Source organism: Penicillium angulare, assembly GCF_028827245.1.
Source record: "Penicillium angulare strain IBT 27051 chromosome Unknown utg000001l_segment0_segment0, whole genome shotgun sequence".
NCBI classification, from domain to species: Eukaryota; Fungi; Ascomycota; class Eurotiomycetes; order Eurotiales; family Aspergillaceae; genus Penicillium; species Penicillium angulare.
This window is the reverse complement of record NW_026623160.1, coordinates 1-16,476: the sequence shown is the minus strand read 5'-3', so window position 1 is coordinate 16,476 and position 16,476 is coordinate 1. Positions and strand designations below refer to the sequence as shown.

At 38.7% G+C, this 16,476-nt stretch overlaps 2 protein-coding genes across 2 annotated transcripts; both read right to left on the bottom strand.

Moving 5' to 3' along the window:
• Window positions 1-12,502: 12,502 nt before the first annotated feature.
• N7478_000002 (uncharacterized protein) lies at window positions 12,503-14,830 on the bottom strand (the record flags this gene model as incomplete). The annotated part of the gene is made up of 4 exons (XM_056916218.1): window positions 12,503-12,823; window positions 12,888-13,958; window positions 14,562-14,741; window positions 14,804-14,830. 4 exons carry the CDS (start codon window positions 14,828-14,830, stop codon window positions 12,503-12,505), a joined length of 1,599 nt encoding a protein of 532 aa, XP_056784098.1.
• Window positions 14,831-15,276: 446 nt separating this feature from the next.
• Window positions 15,277-15,993, bottom strand: N7478_000001 (uncharacterized protein; the record flags this gene model as incomplete). The annotated part of the gene is made up of 1 exon (XM_056916217.1): window positions 15,277-15,993. The coding sequence occupies one exon, from the start codon at window positions 15,991-15,993 to the stop codon at window positions 15,277-15,279; it is 717 nt and encodes a 238-aa protein (XP_056784097.1).
• Between the last annotated feature and the right edge of the window lie 483 nt (window positions 15,994-16,476).

Here is a 16,476-nt window from a genome sequence, read left to right as displayed (position 1 = left end):
TATACCAGGTATAGTATCCTAAGATTAATAAAAGGTATAATTATATATATTAATAGATCTAGATAGATATAGTAATCTAGTTTATCTAGGATCAGGTCTAGTAAGCCTACCCTAGGTGGGTAATTATATATAGAAATATTATTAAGTATATATAAATAATAACCAACTAGTTAGGGTATAATATATTTTTTAGTAAGTAATATGATTTAGAAGGGATATTAACCCGATTTCAATAGATGGCTAGGGTTATGATTATAGCTACTAATATATTAGATATAGATATTAATATTCTAGATATCTACAATATAATCTATTTAGGATAGTCCTATATAATATTAGATTATATATAGAAGAGTAGATATACCGGGTGTAATAGGTTATCTAGTAAGATAATTATTATCTAGCCTAAGGACTAGTAAGTAGGATATTAATACTATCTAAAATAGATATAAGAGTTTATAGAGGAGTAGTAGTAGGTATAGTAATATATATTTCTATTAGACTAGGGGAGTAGGTATTAACAGGTAATATTAGATAGATATTTAGATAAATATATCCAGGCTAGATATAAGAAAGATAAATCCTAGTGTAATAGATATAATCGGGATTGGTTAAGATAAAAGATAGATATCCAAGATTACAATATTAAGACCAGGCCTAGTCAGCCATATAAGAATATAATCCAACTAAGTCAACTATCTAAGAGTACAGCCCATCTAGGTCAACCATCCGAGAGTACAGTCCAGCCAAGTCAGCCATATAAGGATATAGTCTAGCTAAGTCAGCCGTCTAAGGGTACAGCCCGTCCAAGTCAGCCGTACTAGAATACAGCCCAGCCAAATCAGCTATATAAGAGTACAACCCAACCAAGTCAGCCGTATAAGGATATAGCCTATCCAGATCAGCCGTACCAAGGAGTAAGCCCAGGCATATAGAGTTCCCACAATAATTCAACAGTAAATAAGTCAGAGAGTTTAATATCCTAGACCCCTATGGTTAAGTATACCAATCCCACAACTAAAGATAGTCCTATCCCAGATTCCCTATCTATCCCTATAGCTATACGATATCAGTTCCAACAATAAGATATCGAACATATATAATTATCTAACCAACGACCATAAGCTAGCCAGGACCAAGTCTAGTATAATATATATTTCCAAGATAAAATAGAGTAGTAGTTAATATAGTATTAGTCGTATATATAGAAGGGATCAGACAATAGATATAAGTTATTCTAGTACCTATAGGGATATAATCGTAAGGCTAAGACGTAGTAGAAATAGATATATATATTTAATAGGATCCGATATCAGGATTATAGTATATATTTCTAGTATAGGATACCGTAGTCGATATACCCATAGGGGGATCCTAATAAAGAGAGATCCTGTACGAAGGAGGTACAGTAAGTATATAATCGATACTAGTATATATTATTACTAATAGTAATAATAATATTGTTTAGCAAGAAACAATATAGTAAGATCCGTACAGCATAAGATTATCAGTTATAGTATAGTAGGGTAGATAGTATAGACAAGGGGTAGTTAAAGTAGTATTTAGGAGGTATAGCCATAGGGATTATATTATAGTAGTCCTAGTTAGTATAAAAGTTTATTTGGTGTCGATAAGTTTACAATAGGTATAAGATTAAGTTAATATAGTTATAAGAAATATATTATATATTTATAGATTATGGTACGTAGATAATATTTATATATAGATAATATATTTATATATTCTAGGATAGATCAAGAAATATATATCTAGTAATCTATAGTCAGAATTTGTAGGGTAATAGTATATAAGTAGTAAGAGTAATAATATATAAGTAGTATAAGAGCTATTCCCGAGTCTATACTAAGTAGTAAACTGATTGATAACCCAATTAACTAGTTAGTAGGCCAGTTAAGCTATTAAAAGACCTATAAAGGAACCTATAAAGGAACCTATAAAGGGACCGGTTGTTATATAAAGAAATAATAGGTTATAGTATTATAGTAGTAAGAGTAATAGTATATAGGAATAGTAAGAGTAATAATATATAGGAATAGTAAGGGTAATAGTATATAAGTAATAAGAGTAATAACATACAAGTAGTTAGGGTAATAATATATAAGTAGTAAGAGTAATGGTATATAAGTGGTGAGGGCAATAATATATAAGTGATTAGGGTGATAGTATATAAGTAGTAAGAATAACGGTATATAAGTAGTAAGGGCGATAATATATAAGTAGTTAGGGTAATAGTATATAAGTAGTGAGGGACCTATTCCTAAGCCTAGATGGCCCGTTTATAGTAGGCCGGTTAACCTATTAATAGACTAGTGAAGGACAACCCGTTCCGGTGTCCGTACAAATAGATTGATAGGTTAATAGCCCCGTTAACTAGTTGATAGAGCCGTAGAGGACTAGTGGTTAAGGGTAGTTATAGTATAATATAACCGGTTCCTAGACCTAGGCCTAACCCATAGGGGTAATTGTAATGGACACCATTACAATTAGGGTAGATTTCTTAAGTATAGGGAAATAAAAGTGGGTCGGGGTCTATTACATTTAACATACCCAAGTCCATTACATTTATATTTTAGGCTCGTACGGGGCTTATATTTTAGTATATTTTTAAGCACCCCCTAACCTATAGGGGTAATTATAATGGACACTATTACAATTAGGGTAGATTTCTTAAGTATAGGGAAATAAAAGTAGGTTAGGGTCTATTACATTTAATATACCTAAGTCTATTATATTTATATTTTAGGCTCGTACGGGGCTTATATTTTAGTATATTTTTAAATACTCCCTACTTTATTATCTAACCAAATTTAAAAGTATTCTAAGTATTAGAAAAGGTAGTTACAGGGATTCGAAATTAGCAAGTTTTTTTAATAGGGTACAGATCCTGTACGACCGTAATACATTATTGTACAAATATTACTACTATAGATCTAATAGGATATAGATAATCATAAGGATTATTCTAATTAAAAATTTAGGGGTTGGTTTATTTTATTTCGATTAATATTATAGTGTTTTTTTGAAGCGGTTTGACTAAGTTCTAGTAATCTGGTTTTCCAGTTGTATAGATTATATATAGGTTTACTGTAATATATATTTCTATTTTTAGTATATTATACCCTATCCCTAGTAATCCTAATACTAGTAAGTTATTTTCTATTAATTCCGAGTTTTAGGTTATAGTATACCGGAAATATAAGTATACTATATAAAGGAATAATATCACTACCTATTTAACTAGTACTAACTACCGGATACCCTATATAAGGGTATAGTATATTAAGTAGTATATTTAGTAATAGGATTATATTAATAATCAGCCTAATATTACCTATTAGCCTATTTAGATTAATAAACCTATCCTAGGATTACTAATATACTACAATAGTTTATTATATTTATAATATAAGAAATATATTTACTGTATGGTCTAGTTATTATAAGTCTATTAGTAATAGATCTATAGATAGTCCCTTAATAGCCACTGAGACTGCCCTAAACCGTCTGAGATTATATATATTAAGATAGAGATTGACAGTAATTCCCGGTCTGTATTATACTAATGGATTTTTAAGTATAGAGCTAGTTCTTATTTTATCTAGATCTACTAGTTTATTAGCTATACTATATCTACTATCCCACCAGCCGATACTATTAAGTAATTAGTTTAGTATATATAAGTATTCTAAGTAGAGTAGGCCTATAGCCAGCAGACTATCATCCAGGCTAATAAATTCAATAAGACTACCCTATAGTTAAACTATATAAGGTAGGTCCAGTATTTGTAGGGTATCCTATCTATTCTATTAGTTTAGTCTATAGAGCGGTTAAATAAGGATATAGAGGGTCTTAAGGGTACAGCGTGAGCTATTTAATAGGCTATAGAGCGATTAGTTATTGTAAGCTAGTAGATCACCCGGGTAAGTAGTTTTTTAGTATAGATTAAGGCTATATATATATAGAAGGCCGATTCTCTATATAAGTTGTTATTAGTATATATAAAAGAGGTAAAGATCAAGGATTATATTGAGCTATAGCAGTGGATTTTAATATTTTTTATATAGATGTAGTAGCCCTACGAGTAGGAGAGTCCCCTATACAAGTTTATATTACAATAGTAATGATTGTGGGAGATTATATAGTACTGTATATAGACCAGAGGCCTATCTAGCCTAGATCTTATAGATATAGATAAAGAGCTATATAAGTTATAGCTATTAGAGTATACAATTATAGATTTTTATATTAATTTATTACACTAGAAGATCCAGCACTATAAGTATAGATATATGTTTATTTATATATCAGCTATATTGGGATAGAAGTTATATAGATAAGATAGGATAGAGGATTATCTACCTAAGATTTCTAATTTAATTAAAATCACCTAGTTTTTTGTATTATATAAAGTATTATAATTAGACCTTAATTTAATTATAATCTAGTGTAGATTAGTATAGAGGACCTATAAAAAGTATTTTTATAGAGATAATATTCCTATAGTAGACGGATATATATTTAATAAAGAGGATAAGGGTTATATTAGTAGTCCTATATAAAAAACTACTATCCCTAGTTCTATATCTAGATCCCCTATAATATCTATATTAGGATCCCTTAGTTAGATCTAGGGTCATTAGGTAATTTGTATATTTCCTGAGTAGTTACAGTTAATAGTTAATATATTTATAGTATATAAGACTAATAGACCGGTCCAATAGTTGTTAGATTTATATATATACAAGAAGAAGATGTTTTTCAATATCCTAACTATAGTCGGGCCCGGACCCGGGGGGGGTCTCTGCATTAAGAAGTCTTGGCAAGGGGGGGGGGTCCGAGTGGGTCTCTAGAATAAGTGGGTCTAAGACGGACCCCCCTCCTAAATCTCTAATCTTTAAGATATTATGATCGCTCTTTTTGGAAGTTTTATAATTAGGCTGTGATCTATTATATTATTAAAAAATATAATAAGATATAGAAATATAAAGGGTAGACCCTAGCTAGTTTGTATTTCAGGAATTCAGTTTTGATGGGGGATAATAAACCGAGTGGGCGCGGATAGGCTATTCCCTTTTAGGATTTCTTATTAAAGATAAGATAAGAGAGATAAGACTATTTAACTCTAATCACCCTAATATAACTACTTTAATATATTAGACTAGTATTTTATTAGTTTAATAGTAAAGATATTATAATAAAAATTATATCTTCTAGTAGAGAAGCCTAGCTATAGACAGCTAAGCTAGTTAGCTATATAAGCCAGTTGGCTAGCTAAGCTAGTTCGCCAGTTAATTAGTTAGCCTAGTAAGCCGAACAGAAGAGTAGACTAATATATAGTTTAGCTTAGATCAATCAGTATAACTAGCTAAGCTAGTATACTAGTTAACCACCTTAATCAGTTAGCCAGTTAGCTAGTTAGCCAGTTAGCCAGTTAGCCAGTTAGCCAGTTAGCCAGTAAGCTAGTAAGCCAGTAAGCCAATAAGCCAGTAAGCTAGTAAACTAGTTAACTAAATAAACTAGTAAACTAGTTAGCCAGTTAGCTGGTTAGCTATTTAGCTAGTTAACTAAGTAAGCCGAACAGCGGAGTAGACCAAAACATAGAGCAAGCCTAGCCCACTAAGTCTAATATAGCTTAGCTTAGATACACCAGTTGATTTGATATAGCTCGGCTTAATTAGGCCTAGTCAGTTTAATACGATTCGGCTTGCACTAGCCTAGTTAGTTTAATACGATTAGGCTTATACTGGCCTAGTCAGTTTGATATGATTCGGTTTAGATACGCCAGTTAGTTTGATTTGGATAGGCCTAGTTGATTTGATATAGCTCGGCTTAGTTGGGACCAGTCAGTTTAATACGATCCGGCTTCGTTAGGCCTAATCAGTTTGATACGATTCGGCTTAGATGGGCCTAGTCAGTTTGATATGATTCGGTTTAAATACGCCAGTTGATTTGATATAGATAGGCTTAGTTGGTTTGGTATGGCTTAGTTTAGATGCGCCAGTTGGTTTGATATAGATGAACCCAGTTGATTTGATATGGCTCGGCTTAGTTAGGCCCAGTCAGTTTGGTACTATTCGGCTTGGTTGGGCCTAGTCAGTTTGATATGATTCGGTTTAGATGCGCCAGTTGGTTTGATATGGTTCGGCTTGGATGGGCCTAATCAGTTTGATACGATTTAGCTTAGATAGGCCTAGTCAGTTTGATACGATTCGGCTTGGTTGGGCCTAATCAGTTTGGCACGATTCGGCTTGGTTGGGCCTAGTCAGTTTGATATGATTCGGTTTAGATGCGCCAGTTGGTTTGATATAGTTCAGCTTAGTTGGTCTGATATAGCTGAGCTTGGATGCGCCAGTTGATTTGATACGATTCGGCTTGGATGGGCCTAATCAGTTTGGCACGATTCGGCTTGGTTGGGCCCAATCAGTTTGGCACAATTCGGCTTGGTTGGGCCCAGTCAGTTTGATACGATTCGGCTTGGTTGGGCCCAATCAGTTTGGCACGATTCGGCTTGGATGGGCCTAATCAGTTTGATATGATTCGGTTTAGATGCGCCAGTTGGTTTGATATGGTTCAGCTTAGTTGGTCTGATATAGCTGAGCTTGGATGCGCCAGTTGATTTGATACGATTCAGCTTAGATAGGCCTAGTCAGTTTGATACGATTCGGCTTGGATGGGCCTAGTCAGTTTGATATGATTCGATTTAGATGCGCCAGTTGGTTTGATCTAGATAGGCCCAGTTGATTTGATATGATTCGATTTAGATGCGCCAGTTGGTTTGGTATGGATGGGCCTAATCAGATTGATACGATTCGGCTTGGTTCGGCTTGGATGGGCCCAGTCAGTTTGATACGATTCGGCTTGGTTGGGCCTAGTCAGTTTGATATGATTTGGTTTAGATGCGCCAGTTGGTTTGGTATAGATAGGCCTAATCAGATTGATACGATTCGGCTTGGTTCGGCTTGGTTAGGCCCAGTCAGTTTGATATGATTTGGTTTAGATGCGCCAGTTGGTTTGATATGGTTCAGCTTAGTTGGTTTGGTATACCTCGGCTTGGATGGGCCCAGTCAGTTTGATACGATTCGGCTTGGATAGCCCCAGTCCGTTTGATATAGCTCGGCTTACACCGGCCCACTTAATTCAATTTAGTTTGATTTAGCTAGCCTTCTCCTATTAAGCTCTATAATAATCATATAAAACCCAAAATTGGACCGTTAGATAGAGAAAATCCATGGCTATCCAGCTATAATAAAATCATTGTATAAGACATATAGCAAAACTAGTAAAACTCCAAATTAATCCAAATTATTACTCCATGCCCATATCGCTCCAAAATTCCTTAGCAAAACCATAAAAAAACCATACCCCAGCTACCATCTCTGTATCTAATCTCCATATCTGCTCTCTAAATCCAGTAGGCGTCCATTCCTTAGGCACCCATTCCCCGTTTAGGCTTGGATCTATTACATCAGCCTCTGTATTTTCTTCTATTATTTTAGAAGATAACACCCAAAATACTAGTGCGAGCTCTGATGAAAAACAGCCTTTATCAGTAGACAAAGCCCCTTTACATAGCCTAGTAGGCAGATAGCAGTTAAAACAACAGCTATCTTCCTAACTATAGTCGGGCCCAACACCCCCCCCCCTGTTCCGCATTAACAAGTCTTGGCAAGGGGGGGGGTGTTGAGTGGGTCTTTAGAAAAAGTGGGTCAAACCCAACAGCCCCTCCCAAATCTTTAATTTTTGAGATATTCTTATCGGGGTTTTTTTAAAATTGGTAATTAAAGTCTAAATTATTGTAATATTAAATAATATTCTACAATATACTAGTATAAGAGTAAGACTCTAGTTGATTTAGAATTAGGGAATTCAGTTTTGATAGGGGATGATAAAGCTAGTCGCTGCGGGTAGGCTATCCCCTTTTTAGCTATTTTATCTTATCTTTAATAAAAGAGATAAGATTATTGAACCCTAATTACCCTAGAGTAACTACTTTAAAAGATTAGACTAGAACTATAGTAGTTTAATAATAAAGATATTGTAATAAAAATCATATATTCTAGTAAAGACACCTAGCTATAGTTAGCTAAGCTAGTTAGCTAAGTAAACTAGTTGGCTAGCTAAGCTACTAGGCTAAATAAAATATATTACTAAGTAAGCTAGTTAGCTAGTAGGCTAGTTATACTAGTTAGCTAGTTAATTAGTAAGTCTAGTAGCAACTGAACCTGTTAGCTAGTTGGCTAGTTAAGCTAGTAAATTAAATAGCTAAATAAGCCAGTAAGCTAGATAGCTAAGCAACTTAATTAGCTAGTTAAGCTAATTAGCGAGTTAGATAGGTATATCTGGTTTAAAATAGTTCGGCTTAGATAGACTTAGTTATTTTAATATAGCTTAGTTTAGATAGGCCTAGTTGGTTTAGTATAGTTCGGCTTAGATAGGTCTAGTTGATTTGATATAGTTTAATTTAGATGTGCTAGTTGGTTTAATATAGATCGGCCTAGTTGATTTGGTATAGTTTAAATAAGATGTGCTAGTTGATTTGATATAGATAGGTCTAGTTAGTTTAATATAGCTTGGTTTCAATAGGTCTAGTTGATTTAGTATGGTTTGGCTTGGACGGGCCTAGTTAGTTTGGTATAGTTTAATTTAGATGCGCCAGTTGGTTTAATATAGATTGCCTTAGATGCGCTAGTTAGTTTAATATAGATAGGCCTAGTTGATTTAGTATAGTTCAAATAAGATATGCTAATTAATTTAATATAGATAGGCCCAGTCAGTTTAATATAGCTTAGTTTCGATAGGCCTAGTTGATTTGGTATGGTTTGGCTTAGATAGGCCTACTTAGTTTAGTATAGTTCAGCTTAGACGGGCTTAGTTAATTTAGTATAGTTCGGCTTAGACGGGCCTAGTCGATCTAGTATAGTTTAATTTAGATACGCCAGTTGGTTTAATATATATAGGCCTAGTTGATTTGGTATAATTTAGATTATATACGCTAGTTGATTTGATATAGATAGGCCCAGTTGATTTGGTATAATTTAGATTATATACGCCAGTTGATTTGATATGGTTCGGCTTAGACGGGCCTAGTTGATCTAGTATGGTTCGGCTTGGACGGGCTTAGTTGATCTAGTATAGTTCGGCTTAGACGGGCTCAGTTGATTTAATATAGATTATCTTAGATACGCCAGTTGGTTTAATATATATAGGCCTAGTTGATTTGGTATAATTTAGATTATATACGCCAGTTGATTTGATATAGATAGGCCCAGTTGATTTGGTATAATTTAGATTATATACGCCAGTTGATTTGATATGGTTCGGCTTAGACGGACCTAGTTGGTTTGGTATAGTTCTGCTTGGACGGGCTCAGTTGATTTAGTATAGTTCAGATTAGATACGCCAGTTGGTTTGATATAATTTAGCTTCGATAGGCCTAGTTGATTTGATATAGTTCAGCTTACACAGGCCTAGTTGATTTAGTATAGTTCGGCTTGGACGGGCTCAGTTGATTTGGTATAGTTCAGATTAGATGTGCCAGTTGGTTTAATATATATGGGCCTAGTTGATTTGGTTTAATTCAGATTATATATACTAGTTGATTTGATATAGATAGGCTCAGTTGATTTGATATAATTCAGATTAGATACGCCAGTTGGTTTGATATAGTTTAGCTTCGATAGGCCTAGTTGATTTGATATAGTTCGGCTTACACAGGCCTAGTTGATTTAGTATAGTTCGGCTTGGACGGGCTCAGTTGATTTGGTATAGTTCAGATTAGATGTGCCAGTTGGTTTAATATATATGGGCCTAGTTGATTTGGTTTAATTCAGATTATATATACCAGTTGATTTGATATAGATGGGCCCAGTTGATTTGATATGGTTTGGCTTAGACAGGCCTAGTTAGTTTAGTATAGTTCAGCTTAGACGGGCTTAGTTAATTTAGTATGGTTCGGCTTAGACGGGCCTAATCGATCTGGTATAGTTTAATTTAGATACGCCAGTTGGTTTAATATATATAGGCCTAGTTGAATTGGTTTAATTCAGATTACATATACCAGTTGATTTAATATAGATGGGCCCAGTTGATTTGCTATTGTTCGGCTTGAACGAGCCTAATTGGTTTGGTATGGTTCGGCTTGGACGGGCTCAGTTGATTTAGTATGGTTCGGCTAGGACGGGCCTAGTTGATTTGATATGGTTCGGCTTGCACGGGCCTAGTTGATTTGGTATAGTTCGGCTTGGACGGGCTCAGTTGATTTGATATGGTTCGGCTTAGTCTGGCCTAGTCAGTTTGATATTGCTCGGTTTAGATACGCCAGTTGGTTTGATACGGCTCAGCTTGGATAGGCCCAGTTGGTTTGGTATAGCTCGGCTTGGAAAGCCCCTGTTGGTTTGATGTGGCTCGGCTTGGATAGGCCTAGTCAATTTGATATCGTTCGGCTTGGATGGGCTTGCCGTATTTAGCTCTATACTAATCCTATAAACTCCCAAATTAGACCGTTCGATAGAGAAAATTTACAGCTATCCAGCTATAATAAAACAGTTATATAAAAAATATAGTAAAACTAGTAAAACTGCAGATTCATCCAAATTATCACTCCATACCCATATCACTCCAAAATTCCTTGGCAAAACTATAAAAAAACCATACGCCGGCTACCATCTCTGTATCTAATCTCCATATCTGCTCTCTAAACCTAGTTGGCGTCCATTCCTTAGGCACCCAATCCCCGTTTAGGCTTGGATCTGTTATATCAGCCTCTGCATTTTCTTCTATTATTTTAGAAGATAATACCCAAAATGCTGCTATAAGCTCTGGTGAAAAACATCCTGTTTCAGTAGACAAAGCTCCTTTGCATAGCCTAGTAGGCAGATAGCAGTCAAAACAACAGCTATCTTCCTCTGGATAGACCATAGCCCTTAGCCTCTCAGCCTGTTGTTTATAGCCTGTCCTATAGTAGTAACAGCTAGTAAAACAGTGTGCAGAAGCTTCATCTCTCGGCTGTTCTGTCTGATATATAGCTATATTTAAATATTAGCAAACAGATATATAGATATATAGATATATATTTATATATATATATATAAAGAGAGAGAGAGTTGTAACTTACTATACTATCCTAGCCAGCATATAAAACATCTCTCCTCGGTCCAGTATTTTACCGCTCTAGCAAAAAAGGCCATATCGTTGTTATATTGCCTTTCCACTGCTCTCACCCTTTGGGATTGGCTAGTCAGGGTAGCAAATCGGCTAGCACAGAGATCGCATAGAGCCCAGCTAGGCTCACAATGCTCTAGGGTTTGGCTATCAAATACCCGAGCTATAACTCTCCGCCGGCAGATATCTTCATACAGATATTGCTGAAAATAAATTTGCTCAGCAGGGCCATTTGAAGATATATATCTTCCAGAGCTAGACGGAATTAGGCAATAAGCCCATGCAGATAGATTAGGTGATCTCCCAGCTCGGCCAGATTCCTGTATAAAACTAGTAATCTCGTATCGGCCAGGCTTAAAATGGATTACAAGATCCACATCTGGGAAATCATAGCCAGCTCCGATACCACTAGTAGCCAATAAAATTGGACCCTCGGCTCTGAAATAGGCTAATTGGGCTAATTTCTCTTCCTCAGATAGATCAGAATGGAATCTAGCTGCCTGAGGCTCTAAGGCCTGATATAGCTGATCAACTATAGCCTTTGTACGGCAGAACACAATAGTCTTCCTCCCGGTATAGCTAAGCCGATTAGCCCTAAAAGCCTTCATCCACTGTATCAGATAGCCAGCGTAATTCTCTGGCTTTAGCAAGGCCGGTAAACTCTCCACCCCATAGGCTATATTCTTCAAAATTAGGCTCTCTCTGATAATATATGGCTTAGATTGCAAGCCTAGCATCCCTGTAAGCTCAGCTTCTAGATAGCCCGGTAAGGTAGCCGAGGCAAAGATCATTGGAACCGGCAAAGCTAGGGTATGCCAAACCCGTTTCATAATAGGCCTATAGCTCTGCGAGAGTGGGATTAAATGGCATTCATCCCATATTAGCCTAGCTAGCCGTTGCTGATTGATTAGATAGCTAGCCATCTCGTAGAATTTAGGGTATACAATATACTCGATTTGGACAAGAATCAGCCGAGATTCCGGATCGAGACCCTTATAGCCGATAGCAGGCTCCCATACCGTTGGCCTTAGCCCTAAGGCCTTAGCTTTAGCTAGGATATCTAGCTTCAAAGATATCAACGGTATAATCAATATCGTTATCTGATTAGGCAATATACTAGCCCCAAAGAGGAATAGGGTAGTTTTACCAGATGCGGTTGGTAAGATAAGATAGAGATATGGAATTTGCTTTATTATAGCATAAAAAGCTTCCTGTTGGCCAGAGCTCCGAAAAACAGCAGTATTATCACTAAGGAATTCCCTAAGCATCTGCGTTAGGGTACCCCTATCGATATAGCTGCTATCTAGCAAAGGCGAGTATACTAGGCTGCGTATACGCTGACTGGCATCCAGATCTGGCTGATAGAGCCCAGTTGGCTGGCTAGGCCCGGCTGGCTGAGAGAGCCCGGCTGGCTGAGAGAGCCCGGCTGGCTGAGAGAGCCCGGTAGGCTGAGAGAGCCCGGTAGGCTGAGAGAGCCCGGCAGGCTGAGAGAGCCCGGCAGGCTGAGAGAGCCCGGCTGGCTGAGAGAGCCCAGTTGGCTGAGAGAGCCCAGTTGGCTGAGAGAGCCCAGTTGGCTGAGAGAGCCCAGTTGGCTGAGAGAGCCCAGTTGGCTGGCTAGGCCCAGTTGGCTCTGAGAGAGTGCCTGGCTGGCTGGAATATAGATTGCTATATAAGTTTAAAAACTCATAGAACTAGCCTAGGCTAACCTGTTTGGTAGGCCTGACTGCCCCTAAACGGATAGGGTAGTGATATTGTACAACCGGCCTCTCTAGGGGTAGTAAAACAAGCTCTGGAAGACTAGAAGAGGCTAGCTGGGCTTGGGCTTCGGCCTTGGGCTTCACAGATTGCCTATTATAGAACAGTGAGCCTAATATAAGCTGATCAGCTGATATACCCAAATAGGTATGCCATTGTTGACTAAAGCTAATCAAAGCTGTTTGGATATCTGCTCTGATACCCTGGAAGCTTGCTATATTTCGGCCATATACAGCTAAGCCGGTTCCACGAGAATGGTTCATCTGTTCGGCTCCAAGGCCTTCCACATCTAGCCTATCTGTACCCAAATCGGCCAGCGGATCGGCTAGACCAAGCCCATAACGGATAAAGCCTTGCATTAGATGCCGCCAGACCTTTATATTGATCCGCTGAGCAATCAATTCTGAGCTCATACTCTTCAGTGTATGTGAGAGTATCTTAGAAGAGAACGGCTGAGCTGTCCGGTAATCATAGAATAGTATAAAATAGGCCTCAGGCAGCCGCTTATGCAGCCAGATCAGCAAGCCCTCTTCAAATGGCCTAATATAGGCCAGATAGGCTAAAAGTAGCCACGAGATTGATTGTGGTAAGGCCCGTACAGCGTCTTTCTCTTGGCCATTTCGGCTAAAGGTCTTCGAATAGGCTAGCCGGATTAGGAAGATATGGTTCACTGGATCTAGGAATAAATTCCGCTGGTTGGTAGCTGTATTTTGCCAGATCACCTGATTTATCTCTGTACCTCTAGCCGGTGCACCGCTAGCTATATGGGTTAGGGTTAGAAGGCCCTTTAGCCAGTTGCTGCTAGTCTCTAGATAGCCTAGAACCTTAGACCGGGAGAGCTCTATATCAGGTCTATCTTCGGCTGCTATCTCCTTAGTCCAGGCTGGGGTAGCCAAAGCCTTCTGAAGTAAGAAATCAGATGGCTGGCCAGCTAGATAGACTGACAGAAAAGACCATTGATTTGTCATATTTCCTATATCTTCGAAGCTGGCAGCCTTGGAGAGAGATAGAGAAGATTGGGCCTAGATAGATAGATAGATATATATTAGTAAATATAGTAAGATATAGAGATATAGCTAGATATAGATATATATATATCATACTCGTTAGGGTTGTTAACTTACCGCTTGAAAATTTGTAAATTCCAGAAATAGATCATTTGATAAAGCTAGGGCAAGCTAATTTATACCTTTAGCTAGGAAGACCCTTAGATCTTGCTGCGAGAGAGTAATATGTTGATACCGAAGGGTATAGGGAGCCAGGCTATATATCTTGCCTAGCGAGGTGCTAGATTTCGATATAGCAAAGCCTAGGGCACGTAAGATCAATATATACCCTAACGGAGTCTCCGATTGTGCAATAAACTATTGGTGCATCCAAGATCTAGTATAACTAGCCATAGATTGATCAATAGCTAAATCAGTAAAGATATCTGTATATAGCCAATATAGTATAATCAACTGGTAGCATTTGATAATCGCTGAGTAAGAATGGGTGATTTGGTCCAACGGTTTAAAGCAATCACGTTGATAGTTCCGGCTAAAACAGGCTAGGAATGCATAGAGTGGGATATCTTGTCTATCTCTAGCCTCACATTCAGCTAGAGAGAGGGCTAGCTCAATTACTAAGCCTACACCCTTAGAGATCTGTTTATTATCTAAGCTAGCTTGCGGTAGTATCGGTAGAGTATCGTTATCGGAACTGGCTGTATCGGAGCCTGTATCGGAGCCTGTATCAGATAGATCATTAGGCTGGAAGGAAGCTGGCTGATAGGCAGCTAGGCTCTCGGATGGAGGTGGCAAAGCCTGTAAAAAGTGATCTAGGCTTGCTAGGCCAGCTAGCTGCCGCGGTTGTAGAGTATAAAGACCCTGATAGCTTGCAGGGCCGCCGCCATCGATAGAGAGATAAGAACGTAGTAAAAATTGAATTAAAGCCTGAAAAATCAGGCTATATTTCTTGATGGAGGCCTTATTTTGTAGACCCCGTAGCGGACGTAATGTAGCCTGGGTAGCGGGGTCTAGGCTAAAGGAATTCAGAGCCGCTCGGGTCTGTGGAGAGGCTGTTTGAATATAGCTATTCCCTAGAGAAATCAGCTGATATATAATAGCGGAGAGCCAGATCATCTGCTCCGGGCTCTGTAGGGTAAATAGGGTCTCTAGCTCAGCAGCATCCCGGCCAGCTAGATAGGCTGGATACTGGCTATCTGTGAAAAAGCCCCTAGCCTCGTAGGTCTCATCAAGGGGTTGGATTACCCTAGATTGTTTAGAGAGCTCCGTAGATTAGCCAGGCTAGCTAAAAACTGGGTAGGGAGAGCTTGTTGGGTTGGCTGGCTGAGCCCGGTTAGCTGGCTAGGCCTGGTAGGCTGAGAGAGCCCAGTTGGCTGGCTGGGCCCGGCTGGCTGGCTAGGCCCGGCTGGCTGGCTAGACCCGGCTGGCTGGGAGACCCGGTTGGCTGAGAGAGCCCAGTTGGCTGAGAGAGCCCGGTTGGCTGAGAGAGCGCAGCTGGCTGGCTAGGCCCAACTAGCTGAGACAGAGTAGCTATCTTTAGCCGCTGGCCTGGGCTAGGGACCGAGCCTGAGAGAGAGAGCTCTCTAGATCTCTTGCGAGTGAGAGTAGTAGGCAAAGATAGCCTAGGCTCGGTAACACGAAAAAGATAGGCTGAGCCCTCTAAGGCTTGGATCGGGCATATAGTAGCTTCTGCATCCTGAGCTGTATAGCCTGTAATCCTATGGCTCTCACGTAGATGGTCACGGGATCTACGCTGGCTCAGATGGAGAGATTTGCATAGTTTGCATTGATAGCCGTTTTGTGGTAGTTTAAGTGTCGGTAGCGGCGGAATAGGCTGAATTTCCAAGATCAGATGGTGGCTAGTAGCCAAAGATAGCAGCCGATAGCTAGCTAGATCAGCCTCGGTAAGAGACAGATTGTGGTGGAACTTGATTACATGATCAAGAATTTTAGTCTCATATAGTGCTTGCTGGTGTGTAGCACAGGCTATTAGACCGTACTGGGGATAATACACCAGATAAGGCGGTAGGGGTGGTAGGATAGAAGACATAATATCAATCAAGATTGGTAGATAGTAAAGATATATATCTTCAAAAAGGTAGCTAATGGTAGGTGAGGAAGTAGAAAGGATAAGAGAGATATATTTGGTAAAGAGGTAGTGTAAATAAGGTTTAGGGGGTGGCTGGGTGTGGGGTGGCAGCTAGATGTGGGGCGGTGGCTAAGATAGCCAATTAGCCCGTAAGCCTGTAAGCCAATTAACCAGTTAGCTAGTTAGCCAGTTAGCCAATTAGCCGGCGGTAGTCATAGAGCGCAATAGTCATAGAGCCCAGTAACCAGTAAGCCCGGTAGCTAGTAAGCCCGGTAGCTAGTACGCCCGGTAGCTAGTAAGCCCGGTAGATAGTTAGCCAGTTAGCCAGTAAGCCAGTGAGCCAAATAGCTAAGCAAACCAGACGGCTAAGCATACCAGATAGCTAAAGCCAGTTAGCTAGTTAGCCAGCTGCGCCAGTTAGCCGATAAGGTTAGGGTGGTTAGG